Genomic DNA, 20,796 nt, shown 5'->3' with positions numbered 1-20,796 from the left:
CCACAGTGGTGACCACCGGTCGTTACGGCAGACTACACCATTACATCGGCGGCACTTGAATTCTGGTGGCCTATCGAAGGCTAGGTATAGTGGCAGCCCGATATTTCAGGCTCATTTAGACTATTCAGTCCATTGTGATACCACAGTGATGAACTTATCTCTTATCACTGAGTGCTGCTCGATTCTATGTTCAGCTCAATGACAAGGGACCTCCTTTTAATAGCCGTGTCCGAACGGCATTCCACATTGCGGTGAAACCACTTAGAGAACACTCAAAAATGCCACCAGCATTACTGAGAAGGGATAGTCCATAGCTGAAAAACATTTTGGTGTTTGACCGAAGTTGGGATTGAACCCATGACCCTTTGTAAGCAAGGCGGGCATGCTAGCTATTGCACCACTGTGTCTCCCCTAGAATATGTATCCATGCTAACTCATCCGCTCTGCCTGGTATGTTCTTGTGGTCAGACATCCATATTGGGTGAATATTGTACTGCTCATCCATCTCGTTGAGATATTTGCGTTGTATGGCTATTTTCGAATTAAAACGAGTCCAAAAATTTTACTGCAGGTTGACTATCTAAGTATGTTAAAACACTGACCGATACTCAACATTTTCGGCGTATCTCTTTATGATCCAAAAATAATTCTAGATTTCGAATTTCATACAAATTGGATAAAAACTACGGTTTTATAATCCCAAGAAATAAAATCCGGAGATCGGTCATTATTGGGGATATACCAAAACTCGCCCTTTTCGGTACACCTCTTTATTGTCATAAATTACTTCTAGATTTCCAATGTACGGAAAATTGGATAAAAACTACAGTTTCTATAAGTCCAAGAAGTAAAATCGGGAGATTGGACTATATGGGGGATATACCAAAACATGGACCGATACTCACCATTTTCGGCACACCTCTTTATGGTCCAAAAATACCTCCAGATTTCCAATTTCAGGCAAATTGGATAAAAACTTCGGATTCTAGAAGCCCAAGAAGTAAAATCGGGAAATCGGTCTATATGGGGGCTATACCAAAATATGGACCGATACTCACCATTTTCGGTACGCCTATTTATGGTCCTAAAATACCTCTAGATTTCCAATTTCAGGCAAAATTGGATAAAAACTACGGTTTCTATAAGCCCAAGACCGCAAATCGGGAGGTCGGTTTATATGGGGACCATACCAAAACATTGACCGATGCTCACCATTTTTGGCACACCTCTTTATGGTTCTAAAATACCTCTAGATTTCCAATTTCTGGTAAATTGAATTAAAACTGCGGATTATAGACGTCCAAGAAGTAAAGTCGGGAGGTCGGTCTATATGGGGGCTATGCCAAAACATGGACCGATACTCACCATTTTTGGCACATCTCTTTATGGTCATAAAATACCTCTAGATTTCAAATTTCTGGTAAATTGAATAAAAACTGCGGATTCCTGAAGTCCAAGAAATAAAGTCGGGAGATCGGTCTATATGTGGGCTATACCAAAACATGGACCAAAACTCCCCATTTTTGGCACACCTCTTTATGGTCATAAAATACCTCTAGATTTATGGTCTTAAAATACCTCTAGATTACTATTTCAGGCAAATTGGATAAAAACTACGATTTCTATAAGCCCAAGACCCCAAATCGGGAGGTCGGTTTATATGGGGACTATATCAAAACCTGGACCGATATAGCCCATCTTCGAACTTGACCTGCCTGCAGACAAAAGACGAGCTTGTGCAAAATTTCAGCTTGATTGCTTCATTATTGAAGACTGTAGCGTGATTACAACAGACAGACAGCCAGACAGACGGACATGGTTATATCGTCTTAGAAGTTTTCCCTGATCAAGAATATATATACTTTATATAGTCGGAAATTGATATTACGATGTGTTACAAACGGAATGACAAACTTATTATACCCCGGACACCATTCTATGGTGGTGGGTATAAAAATTAATTGGATCAATTAATTTCGTGATTGGATCAGAAAAAATTTGTTGTGTGTACTGTAACCGCAATCCTAGAAGGAAAAACGTTTCAAGATTTATCTCTTTTGTAGTGTACCTAAAAAAGTCCAAAAATTGTGTACGTAAAAAGGGGACTTTCCCCAAGTTATTAAAATTCGAGAAACCGATATTTCAAAAGAAAAGCACACTTTTCTGAATTTAAAAACAAATAATTGATAATTGGACTATTTCAAAATTTGAAATAGTCGACTTTTTGATTCTGATTATAATCTCTATACCATATTACCATCATCTTAGAAATTTTCTCTTTGCGACTGAATACTACCCCTCATATATTAGCGTTTAGCAACAATAATATCTATAGTGCTGATAAGGCGTGAGAATTACATGGTACTTTATTAATATAATACTAAGAATAAAAGAGACACTCAAACACCAGAGAGAGAGAATGAATATACAAACACACCCACGCATACAAACATATGGACGTAGAATGACTGGTATAGTGCGACACATATATGACAATTATTGACAATTTATGATGATTTATATGATTAAGGATCATTTAAAATGATTTATGATTTTTTTTTTGGAAAAGGACATTCGTAAACGCCTTCATATTTTTCCATTTTCGTTTGCAGGATGAAAAAGATCTATCAAATGCCGATGCAGAAGGTGTTTGGAGTCCAGATATTGAGCAAAGTTTTCAAGAGGCCCTATCCATTTATCCACCATGTGGAAGACGAAAAATTATACTCTCTGATGAGGGTAAAATGTATGGTAAGTAAAGAGAACACACCCATATATAGATTCTATTGATCCCAGAAAAGAATAAACTCTCAATGAAAGTAAAACTGGTTACCAAATTTTTAAAATTTAAAATTGACAGATTGTGATAAGATTGGGAAGTCACCTTAATTGACTTCCAAGAAGAAGACTTTCTTTGTTTCTTTGAACCCAAAAATGAATCAGACACAGACATTATTTATTGGTTGAAATGTGATGATGATACCCCTACGTAATAAATGTCATATAAACCCAGGCAAGCTGAAAGAGCCCAAAATCCATAAACAAGCATGTCGACTAACATTTCATTCATGATTTTTTGATGCGGCCGTATTCATCTGATGCCGGTAGATTTTTTTTGTTTCTTGGTTTTTTTGCCATTGCGTGCACATGATTGTTGCATTGGATTTCATCGTTGTCGGTCTTCATCAACTACTCATTACAAGTCTACTGCAGATTGTTATCATCATCATCATCATCATCGTCGACGTCGTCAACTTCACTTGAGCTACCTCCTCTTATATATATAGAAGGAGGAGGCTGGGGTTCAGCTGATATGGCTGCTGCTTTAGGCTATGGGCTGCCGTTTGAATCTGTGATGCATTTCCATGTCATGCATTGAATTCTCAGCTTGAGGGCTATATGAATGTTTGGTTGCTTGGTTATCATGGTGGTAGACACTCTTGTTACCCTGATGCATTCAGTCAGTCAATCTATGGGTCTTTTGTTTTATTTTTCATGCATTTATCATTGTTGTTGTTGTTGGTTTTTGGTTAATATATATGGAAAGGTTATGCAGATGTCTGTTTCTTTTATACTAATTATGTCTCCGAAATAAATCTCAATTTACCTGTTGTCTAGTATACCTATCACCCATCCCCGTTGATGCATGTCTCAGCTGTCTATTTGGACGTGTTCATTCATTCACTAAAAACGGCTTAGCAAAACTCAACTGGAATTTATTGCACTGCGTGTGGTGTTTTTTTTTTGTTGGTTCCGTTATAGCCAACATTTGAAATTTTGTCCATCATTATAGTCATGACTTTTTTTTACCAGGCCAGACATCCAATTACATTGACTTTAAAAAGAACTAGGGGAGGTAGGTCATCATCTTACATCATCTTACTTACTCACAAAAACAAAAAACTTTAATAAATAAGAAGCATATAATTCGATATGATGATGACTGTATTTATAAAACGTTTATAAAATTTCAAAATAGACTTTTAAATGTGGGCTTTTATAGACATGTCTAGCTTTAAGTGGTGATGGGTGAAAGGAAATGTGTATATATAAAAATTTGGTAAGAACACATGATGACTAATGTACATATTTGGCTTTTATTCCCTTCACATCTGATGGGGGATTATACGGATAATTAAAGTAGTGTTAAAATATATTTGCTCCAATAAAAAATCGATCGAAAGTCTATACATTTATTTTTAGCCTAATATTCATATTTAATTTGAATTAGCCATACTTTCTATTCTCCAATGGTTGTTCTTAAAAAATTACTAATTAGGTTAGGAAACCTGGTTGCTTTTTTTCGATAAAATTCTCCTTGTTATATTAGCATACTTTCAGGCGCCGATATGAACTTATAAAATTATATAGAATGTGAATGGAAAAATGTTCATAAATTTAGACTTATAAAGTGGCACCAAAATTTGTAAGGTGTGCTATTTGCTATTTACGAGGGTGGCCGTTTAGTTTAAAATCGCCGTTTGAAAATTGACAATATATTATACAATGGATTGTCTAAAGTCACAATGAATAAAATTTTTCGATTCGTATTATTACCCTTGTACCTTTTATGTTTTACTATGGAATAGAAACTTTTAAAACAAGTCAAATATCTACCCAAATTTACAATATTTTTACAATATTATTTTTAGCCTAATATTATTGTAGTGTTGTTTCGATTTAACCCTTAAATGCGCACCTTAACTTGTAAGATACAACCACAAAAAAAAATGTTACGTTTTAAATTTTCAACCGAATTCTATGAAATCAAGTTTGTTGTATTTAATACATTATAGCGATATTTTTAAAACTAAGTTTTTCCCAAAAATTTAATACACTTCTAAGTAATCTGCATTCAAAAATAAAAATCAAATTTTGACCAAAAATTCAAAAAATCTCCATCACGGATTGCGTAGAAACTTCTTCTAAACACTGCCATCCACAATCGAATTACTTAAGTTGCGGTAACGCTTGCCGATGGCAAGGTATCTTAACACCTCCTAACACCATCTTCTAAATTGTATGTAAGTCCATACGTGGTATATATTAAAACAAAAAAGATCGATCCAATACGTATATAATTCAGTTTGACAAAGTAGACATAACATTTTAACAAAATTTTCTATAGAAATAAAATTTAAACAAAATTTTCTATAGAAATAAAATTTTCACAAAATTTTCTATAGAAATAAAAATTTTGACAAAATTTTCTATAGAAATAAACTTTTGACAAAATATTGTATAGAAATAAAATCTTGGTAGATTATTTTTGGCTCGAGTGGCAACCATGATTATAAACCGAATAAAATTTGAACACAATTTTCTATAGAAATAAAATTTTGAAAATCTTTCTCAAAATTTTGACAAAATTTTCTATAGAAATAAAATTTTGACAAAATTTTCTATAGAAATAAAATTTTGACAAAATTTTCTATATAAATAAAATTTTGGTAGATTATTTTTGGCTCTAGTGGCAACTATGATTATGAACCGATATGGACCAATTTTTGTGTGATTGGACCAATTTTGGTATGGTTGTTAGCGACCATATACTAACACCACGTTCCTAATTTGAACCGGATCGGATGAATTTTGCTCCTCCAAGAGGCTCCGGAGGTCAAATCTGGAAAACGTTTTATATGGGGGGCTATATATAATTATGGACCGATATGGACCAATTCTGGCACGGTTGTTAAAGATCATATACTAACACCATGTTCAAAATTACAACCGTATTGGTTGAAATTTGCTTCTCTTGGAGACCTCGCAAGCCAAATCTGGGGACCGGCTTATATGGGGGCTATATATAATTATGAACCGATGTGGACCAATTTTTGCATGGTTGTTAGAGACCATATAACAATATCATGTACCAAATTTCAGGCGGATCGGATGAAATTTGCTTCTCTTTGAAGCTCCGCAACCCAAATCTGGGGATCGGTTTATATTGGCGCTATATATAATTATGGACCGATGTGGACCAATTTTTGCACGGTTGTTAGAGACCATATACCAATACCATGTACCAAATTTCAGCCGGATCGGATGCAATTTGCTTCTCTTTGAGGCTTCGCGAACCAAATCTGGAGATCGGTTTATATGGGGTCTATATATAATTATGGACCGATGTGGACCAATTTTTGCATGGTTGTTAGAGACCATATACCAACACCATGTACCAAATTTCAGCCGGATCGGATGAAATATGCTTCTCTTAGAGGCTCCACAAGCCAAATCTGGGGATCGGTTTATATGGGGGCTATATATAATTATGGACCGATGTGGACCAATTTTTCAATGATTGTTAGAGACCATATACCAACACCATGTACCAAATTTCAGCCGGATCGGATGAAATATGCTTCTCTTAGAGGCTCCACAAGCCAAATCGGGGGATCGGTATATATGGGGGCTATATATAATTATGGACCGATGTGGACCACTTTTTTCATGATTGTTATTTCAGCCGGATCGGATGAAATATGGTTCTGTTAGAGGCTCCACAAGCCAAATCTGAGGGTCCCTTTATATGGGGGCTATACGTAAAAGTGGACCGATATGGCCCATTTTCAATACCATCCGACCTACATCGATAACAACTACTTGTGCCAAGTTTCAAGTCGATAGCTTGTTTCGTTCGGAAGTTAGCGTGATTTCAACAGACGAACGGACGGACGGACGGACGGACGGACGAACGGACATGCTTAGATCGACTCAGAATTTCACTACAACCCAGAATATATATACTTTATGGGGTCTTAGAGCAATATTTCGATGTGTTACAAACGGAATGACAAAGTTAATATACCCCCATCCTATGATGGAGGGTATAAAAAGCTTTGTAGTTTAAACATATCACTATTCTATAGTAATGTCAAATTGTTTGATTGTAAATAAAAATATAGGTCAATTCACACCGTATTTACCATTTCGCATATTATATATATTTTTTTCGGAGGAATCGGTGACCTTGTGTATTTAAGGGTTAAATTAGCCTAGCAATCACTTTTCATTCGCCAATGGTTCATTTTTTATAAATTACTAATTAGGACAGTAAACCTGTTTTCTTTTATTGGTTCAAATTCCCATTATTATATTAGCATACTTTCAAGCGCCAATATGTTCCTATAAAATTATGCAGAATGTGAATGGAAAAAATTTCATAATTTTAAATTTATAAAGTGGAACCAAAATTTTGAAGATGTGCTATTTGGCATTTATTTACGAGGGTGGTCGAATAAGAACTTTTGGCATTTGAAAATTGGCAATCTATTAATTAATATTATCTTCTTATCATATTATACTTCAACTTTTGCAACGCACCAGAAAAAATACTTTTCTTGTGGCCTGCATCCGAAACGGCATTCTCATCTCATTCAACTAACACTTGCTCCCAGCAGATACATTTGGCCATACTTCAATTTTTTTTTAACTCTTTAAGATTTGTAGAATAGACCTCCAAAGCAGCCATAATGTTTTCATTCGACTGATACCAGCAGATAACTTATTGGAAACCATTCGAAAAAATACTTTTCTATGTTTGGTCCTGACTTGTCCCATGCCGTCAGTCCTGGCTTTACCAATCTTGTCACCGATTCACTGAGTTTGCTTTACGTTGTCTTAAGTGATGCACTTTTCGTAGATGATCTTTCTTAGACCATGTAGAATTTTAAATAATAGAATTTATATTTCCAAAATTGTCATATTTTTCATGCATAAAATAATTTTTTTCTAAATATAACATCCATCTCTCATCCACATTATTTAGTGACAAATTCAGTTTAGTGACAAATGAAAAGTATTTTAAATAAATAATATCCTCCTTTAAGTCATGCTCAAGTGTATATTTTAACATAAATATACTCAATGGGTTGTTGGCTTAGTGTATATGTGTGTGTGGCAGCATGGCACTAGCATCCCAAGTCATTTTGGGGAAAATTTATGCCTTCAAATAAAAATGCTAACCCGCTTAATATTCCAAACAAAAAAAACAACCACATTAACGCTTGACCATTTGTCTTGGACAACATGGAAAATGAATGAATGAAGAGACGGACAGATGAACGTAGCAAAGTAGATACGGCCGTTAGCACCGTCAAAGCACAAAACTTGAATAATATTTTGCCCAGATATTATAGTCAGCATCGTTGTATGCCATTATGCAAAGTTAAAAATGTTCCAGACGACAAAAAAAAAAAAAAACAAAATCTCCACAAAAAAAATTGAAAATCTTTAAAAGAAGACAAATTGTGAAAAATGCTAAAAGGCGGGTGCAGTTCTGCATAATGTTTTACCATAACATAGCCTCTAGCCTCCAAATGCTTCTGTCATATGAATGACCGTTTTTCTATCCTTCCTATAAACCCATACATTTCTTGATATCACATCATAATAATAAATAGATGCTGCCAGGCGTTAGTTGATTTTGTATGGACGAGAGAAAAACGAACACACTAGTGGGTAGATAAATAGCATAACTATAATAAATGGTATGATATTGTAATTCTAATAAATTTACAATTTTATTAGATACTAGGCAGAAATTTATGAAATTGGATACACATACAAATTTAGTCGTTAAGTCAGTACCGGATAATGAATTTACATAAAATTTCCCCACAACAGGGAAAACCTTCTCTTGCATATTGGAGAATGCCATTTTATTTTTATATTAACGACAAAGGACCTTTCCCCCCCAAAATGGGTTATCATAATGCTTGAAATGCCAAAAAAAGTTTCATAATTGTGTAGTAGTCCTAGATGTCACCGTTGTTACTGAAGGGTTTAGCTACCCAGCAAAAAAATTTGGAAGTTCTTCCAAAGGCACAACTTTAAAAGCACTTCCAGAAGAAGCGCTTCCAACAATGTTCTTTATTTTACCTACCCAGGAAGATCTTTTAATTAAATGTTTTATAACTTGTTTTTTTTTCATACTTTTAATGGGTAATTTTAACTTTTTTTTGTATCGAATAGGTTAAAAACAGAGTAAGAATTCACAAAATGGTACAAATCATTTAAATTTTGTCGAAAAAAATGCTAAATCCAATCTGAAAAAAATGTGAATTTTTGAAAATATTTGAGATCAAACGTTTCTGACAAGCGTTAGAATCCATTAAAAATTATACAAAATTATAAAAATTATTTATTTGACAAAATATCACAGAATTTTTTAATTTACATCCAAAAGATTGAATTCGGATCACACCTAAGAAAGTGATGCAAATTCAGTGCAACGGCTGTTGAAATGGAGGACTTCCGTCCTATGACAAGCCCATGTTAAATTCATCGCTTCTGCGTTAATTTTGCACCACTTCCGGATCCAAAAAGAACATTTTCATTACTTTTTTGGCGACGCTTTTTTTGCTGGGTACCATTGAAAATTTTATGAGTTTCTAACATCTACTTATCATGGTGACTTAAGGCCTTAATTACACCTCCTAAAAGTAGACAACATAAAATAATTAAATTTTGCCCTTGAAAATATGCAACAATTTTATAATAATAAATAAGTCTCCGATAAGTTCATAAAATCCTAGAAAACATTTTTGTTACATGCTTATATCTCCTAAATTCGTGATTACCCCCAAAATATTTAAAATTCCCCAAAAATTCCCCAAATCCCAAAAAACTCCAAATACCTACTTTTATTCATATCTCATAATAAACTAAGCGTCCTACAGCGAAAATGAGGTTATTTTGTGATTACTCCGAAAGTTCCATCTATATCCTAAACAAATAAATTTTTATATAAAAAAACGTCTATTCTGTTATATTTTTAAAGATTTCAAAAACTTTCAATAAAAGAGATCCTCCATTATTTGCCCTTGAAAATATGCAACGTTTTTAAAATAATAAAAAATTATTTTCAAACCAAGTCTCGGATTAGGTCATCAAATCTTAAAAAAATTGAAAATTTTATATGAAAAACTTTTGTTCATATCACCTAAACTAAGCATTCTACACAGAAGAAAAATTCCGTAATTAAACTAACGCTAAATTTCACTTATTTTTATTGCAAAAAAAAATATTTGCTTGTTGGCAAATTTTATTATTTTTTTCGACATTTTCCACAACCCAATGAAATTTTCCGTTTTTTAAGTATGGCTCAAATATTTTATGAACAAAACGTCGGTATAAAGTACATTGACCGTACACATAAGTTCAATATGAACAAAAGCAAACGAAAATTTTCGTACGATTCACAAAAAAGTAAAAAATGAACTATGGTATGGTTAAAATGACCATGATTTGGCACCAATGATTTTTATACCCTCCACCATAGGATGGGGGTATATTAATTTTGTCATTCTGTTTGTAACACATCGAAATATTGCTCTAAGACCCCATAAAGTATATACATTCTGGGTCGTGGTGAAATTCTGACTCGATCTAATCGTATCAGTCCGTCCGTCTGTTGAATTCACGCTAACTTCCGAACGAAACAAGGTTTCGACTTGAAACTTGGCATAAGTAGTTGTTATTGATGTAGGTCGGATGGTATTGCAAATGGGCCATATCGGACAACTTTTACGTATAGCCCCCATTTAAACCGACGCTCAGATTTGGCTTCCGAAGCTTCTTGAAGGAGCAAATTTCATCCAATCCGGTTGAAATTTGGTTCGTGGTGTACGTGTATAGTCTCTAATAAGCATGCAAAATGCAAATTGGTCCATTTCGGTCCAAAATTATATATAGCCCTCATATAAATCGATCCCCAGATTTGACCTCCGGAGCCTTTTAGAGGAGCAAAATTCATCCAATCCGGTTGAAATTTGGTACGTGGTGTTAGTATATGGTCTTTAACAACCGTGCAAAAATTGGTCCATATCGGTCCAAAATTATATATAGCCCCCATATAAACCGATACCCAGATTTGACCTCCGGAGCCTTTTAGAGGAGCACAATTCATCCGATCCGGTTGAAATTTTTGTACGTGGTATTAGTATAAGGTATCTAACAACAATGCAAAAATTGGTCCATATCGGTCTATAATTATATATAGCCCTCATATAAATCGATCCCCAGATTTGAACTCCGGAACCTCTTGGAGTAGCAAAATTCATACCATTCGGTTGAAATTTGGTACATTGCGCTAGTATATACTAGCCGCTAACAGCCGTGCAAAAATTGGTCCACATCGGTATATATATCCGATCGCCAATCACACAAAAATTTGCCCATATCGGCAAAAATATCTACCAAAATTTTATTTCAATAGAAAATTTTGTCAAAATTTTATTTCGTCGGAAAGTGTTACCGCAACCCAACACTCATAGAAAAAATCATGCACGGCGTGCTCATTTCAAAACGATTCGTTCATGAAAGTGAATCAACACACATGTGATGTCAAACTGAGAACAGGCGGTGTCAATCTGACAACGATAAAATGACACCATGCGTTGTCAAAACAACAACCAGCGTTCATGATCTGAAAACGTTATGGTTACGACTTTATAAACAAAATTAAAAAAAGATTTCCGCTAGCGTGACTCGAAGCTGTGTTTTCTGCACCATACGCGTTAACAGTCGCCTTAGCACATTGCACCACCGAGGAGTTGCCATAATAACGTCCAACGATTATATTAAGACTTTTCATGGCCAAAGAAAAACAAATGCCGTTCATGAAATCGTGAACGCCCGTGGACGAAATTGTGAACATTCCGTTTTGATTTTTTGTGAACGTTTCCGTTTCATTTTGTCACCGTCCGTTCACGACTATGGAACCTAATTTTTGCTATTAGTGAAGTAATTCGATTGTGGATGACAGTCATTAGTAGAAGTTTCTACGCAATTCATGGTGGAGGGTACATAAGATTCGGCCTGGCCGAACTTACGGCCGTATATACTTGTTTTCTTTACCTTGAGTTAATTTTTCTTATATGGGAGGGTGTAATTTCGTGAGTTGTAGTTAAAAAGTACAATAGGTCATGCAATTTTCCTGGTTTTAATAACGCTTTGGTTAAATCTCAAAATGTGGAGTACACTTTTAGTTCAATTTTCGCACGAAATAATTTATAAATCAGTTTATGGTTTTCAGTGTACTGAAAAATGTCTAACATCTACTTTTCACGGTGAATTAACGCCAATTGAAAATATAAAATTGCAATAATTACACCTCCTAAAAGTAGGCAACATAAATAAATTGAATTTTGTCACTGAAAATATGCAACGATTTTACAATAATAAGTAGGAGCCGCCGTGGTGCAATGGTTAGCATGCCCGCCTTGCATACACAAGGTCGTGGGTTCGATTCCTGCTTCGACCGAACAACAAAAAAGTTTTTCATCGGTGGATTATCCCACCTCAGTAATGCTGGTGACATTTCTGAGAGTTTCAAAGCTTCTCTAAGTGGTTTCACTGCAATGTGGAACGCCGTTCGGACTCGGCTATAAAAAGGAGGTCCCTTGTCATTGAGCTTAACATGGAATCGGGCAGCACTCAGTGATAAGAGAGAAGTTCACCAATGTGGTATGGCAATGGACTGAATAGTCTAAGTGAGCCTGATACATCGGGCTGCCACCTAACCTAACCTAACAATAATAAGTAAGTCTCGGATAAGTTCATCAAATCCTAAAAAAAAAATTACAAATTTTGTATTAAAAACTTTTGTTCATACCTCCTAACATAATCTGAACGTCCTAGTGCAAAAAGAAGGCTAATGCGTGATCATCCCCAAAATAATTGAAAAGTCCATCCAAATACTAAAAAAAAACAATTATTTTTGTATGAAAAAAATTCTTGTGCTCATATCTCCTAAGCTAAGCCTCTTAGAGCGAAGAGGTGATTAATTCCTGATCATCCCCAAAAAAAGTGAAAACTCTATTTAAATCATAACAAAATCCTAATTTTTATATGAACACCTTCTTGTGCTTATATCTCCTAATAAACTAAGCATTCTAGAGCAAACAAGTATATACGGCCGTAAGTTCGGCCAGGCCGAATCTTATGTACCCTCCACCATGGATTGCGTAGGAACTTCTACTAAAGGCTGTCATCCACAATCGAATTACTTGGGTTGCGATAACACTTGCCGATGGCAAGGTATCGTAAAACTTTTTAACACTGTTTTCTAAATTGTAAGTTAGTCCATAAGGGGTATATATTAAACAAAAAAAGGCCGATTAAATACGTATATAATTCAGTTTGACAAAATTTTCTATAGAAATAAAATTTTGACAAAATTTTCTATAGAAATAAAAACTTGACAAAATTTTCTATAGAAATACAATGTTGACAAAATTTTCTATGGAAGTAAAATGTTGACAAAATTTTCTATAGCAATAAAATTTTGACAAAATTTTCTATAGAAATAAAATGTTGACAAAATTTTCTATAGAAATAAAATGTTGACAAAATGTTCTATAGAAATAAAATGTTGACAAAATTGTCTATAGAACTAAAATGTTGACAAAATTTTCTACAGAAATAAATTTTTTACAAAATTTTCTATAGAAATAAAATTTTGACAAAATTTTCTATGGAAATAAAATGTTGACAAACATTGCTATAGAAAAAAACTTTTTACAAAACTTTCTATAGAAATGAAATTTTGACAAAACTTTCTATAGTAATAAAATTTGACAATTTTTACATGGCTGTTAGAGGCCATATACTAACGAAATGTACCAAATTTCAACCGCATCGGATGACTTTTGCTCCTCCAAGAGGCTCCGGAGGTCAAATCTGGGGATCGGTTTATATGGGAGCTATATATAATTATGGACCGATATGGACCAATTTTTGCATGGTTGTTAGAGACCATATATTAACACCACGTACTAAATTTCAATTCGATCGGATGAATTTTGCTCATCCAAGAGGCTCCAGAGTTCAAATCTGGGGATCGGTTTATATGGGAGCTATATATAATTATGGACCGATATGGACCAATTTTTGCATGCTTGTTAGAGACCGTATACTAACATCAGGTACCCAATTTCAAACGGATCGGATGAATTTTGCCCCTCCAAGAGGCTCCGGAGGTCAAATCTGGGGATCGGTTTATATGGGAGCTATATATAATTATGGACCGATATGGACCAGTTTTTGCATGGTTGTTAGAGACCATATACTAATACCGCGTACCAAATTTCAATCGGGTAGGATGAAGTTTGCTCCTCCAAGAGGCTCCGGAGGTCAAATCTGGGGATCGGTTTATATGGGAGCTATATATATTTATGGACCGATATGGACCAATTTTTGCATGGTTGTTAGAGACCGTATACTAACATCAGGTACCAAATTTCAACCGGATCGGATGAATTTTGCCCCTCCAAGAGGCTCCGGAGGTCAAATCTGGGGATCGGTTTATATGGGGGCTATATATAATTATGGACCGATATGGACCAATTTTTGCATGGTTGTTAGAGACCGTATATTTAGACCACGTACCAAATTTCAACCGGATCGGATGAATTTTGCTGCTCCGGAAGGCTCCGCAAGCCAAATTTGGGGATCGGTTTATATGGGGGCTATACGTAAACGTGGGCCGATATGGCCCATTTTCAATACCATCCGACCTACATCAATAACAACTACTTGTGCCAAGTTTCAAGTCGATAGCTAGTTTCGTTCGGAAGTTAGCGTGATTTCCACAGACGGACGGACAGCCGGACAGACGGACAGACGGACGGACGGACGGACGGACATGCTTAGATCGACTCAGAATTTCACCACGACCCAGAATATATATACTTTATGGGGTCTTAGAGCAATATTTCGATGTGTTACAAACGGAATGACAAAGTTAATATACCCCCATCCTATGGTGGAGGGTATAAAAACAGGTTAATTTGTGATCAACCCCCAAAAATTCGAAAATTTAATTCAAATAATAAAAAAATATTTTTTTATATGAATAATTTCTTTAGTGCATACCTCCTCTATTAATGAAATCCAAATAGAAGTTGTAAACAATAATTCCACTGCCTAAAACTATACAACCAAACTATAATAACAAGTGGCCTTGCAGCTTTGACATGGTAGATATATAGAATAATGTTACTCCCTAAAAGTAGGCTACAAGAAATAAGTAACACTTCAATAGCAATATGTTCTTTTTGGATGGAGAACATGGAACATTTTATCGGCAAAACAGTTTTTTTTTCTCGTCACAAATAAAATGCTGAGCAAATAATATGGTTACAGCAAACATGTTATATTTTCCCCAACCAAAAATAATATTTTGCATTTGAAACACACTCTTGAGATGATCGTATTGCTGCTCAGGGTGTACGTATTGTTTAAATGCAACTTCCCAACCGTGTGCTCTTTTTGCATTCTTCACTGTTCACTGATCATCACTAAGCCTACCTTTTGCTGGCCTGATGTTATATCTCTGACGAACAGCTAAAACAAATTAAATGTAATAAAGTTTATTTAAACTCTTAAAGACAACAAAAACCATTTAGCCTGTTAGCTAACCTGAGGGTAAAGGAAATGTGTGGGTGTACAATTTCATGGGTACTCATAGAAGACATAAGACTCCTCCATTGAATGGAGAGAGATCTCAAATCATGAAACTACTTTGAGACATGATATAATTCTTGGATTTGTTTCCTTCGCTGGAGGTTCATTGTAGCTAGCATTTGTAGCTTAGCAGACACCCATGTGCCACTGTCGCTATTTGGTTTTTTGTTTTGTCAAATCAACAGGATAGAAGGAATATCTTTAATCTTTTTTCTCTTCAAACAAAAAAAAAATTGTTTTCTGTGATTTATTAACAAACAATTCCATAAAAATAATGGCGATATCTAACATTGCTGATGCGACCATGATGATGAAATGACTCAGAAAAGAAATCTTAAAAGCTTGTTAACTTAAGATTTGTAATGTTACTTTAATATTTAAGACTGACAAACAATTCTGGTAATTGCTTGAAGTTTGATATAAAGCTGATGATTTTCCCTAAGATGTTTTGGGCGAGGTTTTAAAGAAATTTGCTTTGATAATCTTAAAGGAAATTCTTTTTTTTTTGCTGGAAAATTTTTTTTAGATAAATTTTTGGTCGAATTTATATATGGTCAAAAAGATAAGAGAAATATATAAAAGTTGGACGAAACACATGAAAGAAAAATTTGCCAGGAATCTCAGTAAGCACCGTGATGCAATGGTTAGCATGCCCGCCTTGCATACACAAGGTCGTGGGTTCGATTCCTGCTACGGCCGAACACCAAAAAGTTTTTCAGCGGTGGATTATCCCACCTCAGTAATGCTGGTGACATTTCTGGGTGTTTCAAAGCTTCTCTAAGTGGTTTCACTGGAATGTGGAACGCCGTTCGGACTCGGCTATAAAAAGGAGGTACCTTGTCATTGAGCTTAACATGGAATCGGGCAGCACTCAGTGATAAGAGAGAAGTTCACCACTGTGGTATCACAATGGACTGAATAGTCTAAGTGAGCCTGATACATCGGGCTGCCACATAACCTAACCTAACCTAACCTAGTAAGCATCTATTATGGACTTAATAGTTGTACCATGTGGAACCCTGTTCATAACTATGGATAATATTTAGCACAGTATAAATTACGTATGGCCCCAAAAGTATGCAATAAATTTTCATTTAAAATGTAAATACATAATTCAAGTATTTACATTTTAAATGAAAATTTAAATTGCAACACTACTCATACAAACAATCAATATATTGATCTAATATTTATTACAACTATAATTTTAATAAATTAATTCTTCTCCTAAAAGTATACAATAAATGTTCTATTTTCTATTTTTAAATGACTGCACATTTGCTCGTTATTAATGTTGCATTAAAAGAGGGCCTAAATTTAAAATTAAATATAGGAATTAATTGTTAAATGGCTTAGAAAAAAAAAACTGAAGCCGATAATTTGCTACATGGAATTGTGGATATTATCAAAACATCGTTGACTAGACAAATAAAGCACTTTATTAATATAAATTAAATTTTAAAAAATAAATCGTGTGTAAGGTATTAATAGCAAAACAAAGTTTAAACCTGACATTAACTACTCAAAATTATTATCGTAGAGGTATGCAATATTTACACAAGTTTTTAACCGAAAAGTATGCAATAATGTAAGTGTATTATTGTGTATTTATTTTCATAATTTATTATGATTTTAAATAAACTAATGATAATAATACTTACTTATTGCTTGTTCAGCTTAATTTTTTAATATTATTGAAAATCCGAAAAGGAAACGTTACGGAAATTATTTGCAGTTTAATTTGGGTAGGCACAAAACCGGTGATTTTCCAGATGAGATTGTAGACATTATGGAAAAAATATCTTAACAGAGGAAAGAGACAATTAATCAATTAAAAATTTGAAAATATTTTCAATTAAAAATTTGAACGTATTAATTGAAAAATTACATAATACAATTTACTTTCCAATAAAATTAAAACCAGAGTCAATTAGGAAAATTATTGAAATTTTTTACATTTTGAAATAAAATATTTATTATCCTAATTAATATTTTATTTAAATACAAAAATATTTCAAAATAGAAAATTATTAAAAAAAATATATTGGGAAATACTGACAAAGTTCTGTGAAAATTTTATTTTTATAGAAAATTTTCTCAAAATGTTATTTTTACAGAAAATTTTCTCAAAATTTAATTTCTATAAAAATTTTTGTCAAAATTTTATTTCTATAGACAATTTTGTCAAAATTTTATTTCTATAGAAAATTTTGTCAAAATTTTATTTCTATAGAAAATTTTGTCAAAATTTTATTTCTGTAGAAAATTTTGTTAAAATTTTATTTCTATAGAAAATTTTGTAAACATTTTATTTCTATAGAAGATTTTTTCAAAATTGTATTTCTATAGAAGATTTTTTCAAAATTGTATTTCTATAGAAAATTTTGTCAAAATTTTATTTCTTTAAAAAATTTTGTCAAAATTTCATTTCTATAGAAAATTTTGTCAAAATTTTATTTCTATAGAAAATTTTGTCAAAATTTTATTTCTATAGAAAATTCTGTCAAAATTTTATTTCTATAGACAATTTTCTCAAAATATTATTTCTATAGAAAATTTAGTCAAAATTTTATTTCTATAGAAAATATTGTCAAAATTTTATTTCTATAGAAAATTTTGTCAACATTTTATGTCTATAGAAAATTTTCTCAAAATGGTATTTTTATAGAAAATTTTGTCACAATTTCATTTCTATAGAAAATTTGGTAAAATTTTATTTCTATCGAAAATTTTGTCAAAATTTTATTTCTATAGAAAATTTTGTCAAAATTTTATTTCTATAGAAAATTTAGTTAAAATTTTATTTCTATAGAAAATTTTGTCAAAATTTTATTTCTTTAGACAATTTTGTCAAAATTTTATTTATATAGAAAATTTTGTCAAAATTTTATTTCTATAGAAAATTTTATCAAAATTTTATTTCTATAGAAAATTTTGTCAAAATTTTATTTCTATAGAAAATTTTGTCAAAATTTCATTTCTATAGACAATTTTGTCAAAATTTTATTTCTATAGAAAATTTTGTCAAAATTTTATTTCTATACAAAATTTTGTTCAAATTTTATTTTTATAGGAAATTGTGTCAAAATTTTATTTCTATAGGAAATCTGGAAAAAAATTTTCAAAATTTTATTTTTACAGAAAATTTTCTCAAAATGTTATTTCTACAGAAAATTTTCTCAAAATTTCATTTCTGTAGAAAATTTTGTCAAAATTTTATTTCTATAGAAAATTTTGTCAAAATTTTATTTCAATAGAAAATTTTCTCAAAATGCTATTTCTACAGAAAATTTTCTCAAAATTTCATTTCTATAGAAAATTTTGTCAAAATATTATTGCTTTAGAAAGTTTTGTCAAAATTTTATTTCTATAGAAAATTTTGTCAAAATTTTATTTCTATAGAAAATTTAGTCAAAATTTTATTTCTATAGACAATTTTGTCAAAATTTTGTTTCTATAGAAAATTTGTTCAAAATTTTGTTTCTATACAAAATTTTGTGAAAATTTTATTTTTATAGGAAAATGTGTCAAAATTTTATTTTCTATAGAAAAATTCATTTATAAGAAAATTTAAGTGCTACTTCTACAAAAAAGTAGAAACAACAATAGATTTTGATAGTATAAAATAACACGAAAATTAAAATTTTTGGAGTTATTGAGTTATAAAAAAATTATCAAAATTTTATTTCTATAGACAATTTTGTTAAAATATTATTTCTATAGAAAATTTTGTCAAAATTTTATTTCTATAGAAAATTTTGTCAAAATTTTATTTCTATAGGAAATCTGGCAAAATTTTATTTCTATAGGAAATCTGGCAAAAATTTGTCAAAATTTTATTTTTACAGAAAATTTTCTCAAAATGCTATTTCTACAGAAAATTTTCTCAAAATTTCATTTCTATAGAAAATTTTGTCAAAATTTTATTTCTACAGAAAAGTTTATCAAAATTTTATTTCTATGGTCAAAATTTTATTTCTATAGAAAATTTTGTCAAAATTGTATTTCTATCGAAAATTTTGTCAAAATATTATTGCTGTAGAAGATTTTGTCAAAATTTTATTTCTATAGAAAATTTTGTCAAAATTTTATTTCTATGGTCAAAATTGTATTTCTATAGAAAATTTTGTCAAAATTTTATTTCTATAGAAAAATTCATTTATAAGAAAATTTAAGTACCTCTTAAATGGAGAGATCTACCAAAATATCAAGAATTCTGCCAATCTACCAACTAGTAAAAAATCTATCATTTTTGGTAGAATTCTACCAAAAGTATGGATTTCATTTGAATTTATTTAAACAAATATACAATATTCGTATAGAGAATCTTAGTAATTTATGATGCATATTCTCCAGAATAAAAACAAAAGAAACTCCAAAATGAAAAGTGTCAAATCATACAAAACACTTTTCAAATGTTAATACAATTTTCTATAGTCTATCTTCAAACCATAATAAATATGCCAACATATCTATGATTCGAATAGAAAAAGCTTGTCAAGCAGAGTAAAAAAGTCTTGGTGCCATTCACAGACTTATGTATATGCCATCAAATATACCATGCAATAAGGATTTAAAAAGTTGTAGCCTATATATTCATTCCAAACACACCATAATATCCTTAGCTTAGCTTTGTATTATTGGCTTTTTGAATGTGGTTAAAAGGATCCCGCCAGAGACAAATGGAATGGAGATTATACAATGAGTTCGAAAGATGCTAAAGTGTGAGCAAAAAAATACCATTTAAAATTTATATCTTTTAAGGTTAAAAAATTTCCAGCAAAACTATATGTTTCACAAGAGAATAAAAGACTCGAACAACTACAATTGTTGGGAAAAAATACTATGTCACAATGGTATCCCCACTCCCCTCCCCTCAGCTCATTCTTATTCAATTTCATAGACCTATAGCTTGTATACATATCAAACACGCAATGTTCATAGCCTCTATGCTTGAACGCCCTTTTGCACAGATGAAGAGAAGAAGCTTTTGTGTAATTTGCACACCCAAATGTCCTGTATATCCTTATAACGTAATACATATGCAAATATTTTAAAACTTTAAAATTACACACCAGATATCCTTCCTAGCTGATCGCCACCCCACCCCCCCAAAAAAAAAAGCTTTCCCTATACACGCACAAATCTAGACCCAAATAAAATCCTTGTGCAAAAAAAAGGATTTTTGTTCTTGCCTATTTTACATTATGGGTGAGTGTGTGTGTGTGTGCAGGAGATGGAGGTAAAGCCAAAGCATATCGTCTGTACTGTATACCATGTTATGGATATAAAACAAAAGACTTTCGTCCAATGTCTCTCTACCTCATT

General features: G+C 32.3%; 1 protein-coding gene across 5 annotated transcripts in view; it reads left to right on the top strand.

The window, feature by feature from the left end:
* sd (TEA domain transcription factor 1 homolog scalloped) overlaps positions 1 to 20,796 on the top strand; it is a 295,172-nt gene that overhangs the window by 205,773 nt on the left and 68,603 nt on the right. For all 5 annotated transcript variants that reach the window (XM_075299339.1, XM_075299338.1, XM_075299336.1 and 2 more), the window contains exon 3: positions 2,613 to 2,751. In XM_075299339.1, coding sequence (XP_075155454.1) covers positions 2,613 to 2,751 — 139 coding nt within the window. The remainder of the gene's footprint in view (positions 1 to 2,612; positions 2,752 to 20,796) is intronic.

The sequence above is a fragment of the Haematobia irritans genome, chromosome 3 (assembly GCF_050003625.1).
Source record: "Haematobia irritans isolate KBUSLIRL chromosome 3, ASM5000362v1, whole genome shotgun sequence".
NCBI lineage: Eukaryota > Metazoa > Arthropoda > Insecta > Diptera > Muscidae > Haematobia > Haematobia irritans.
Note: the sequence above shows the minus strand (reverse complement) of the source record. Positions and strands in the feature narration are given on the sequence as shown.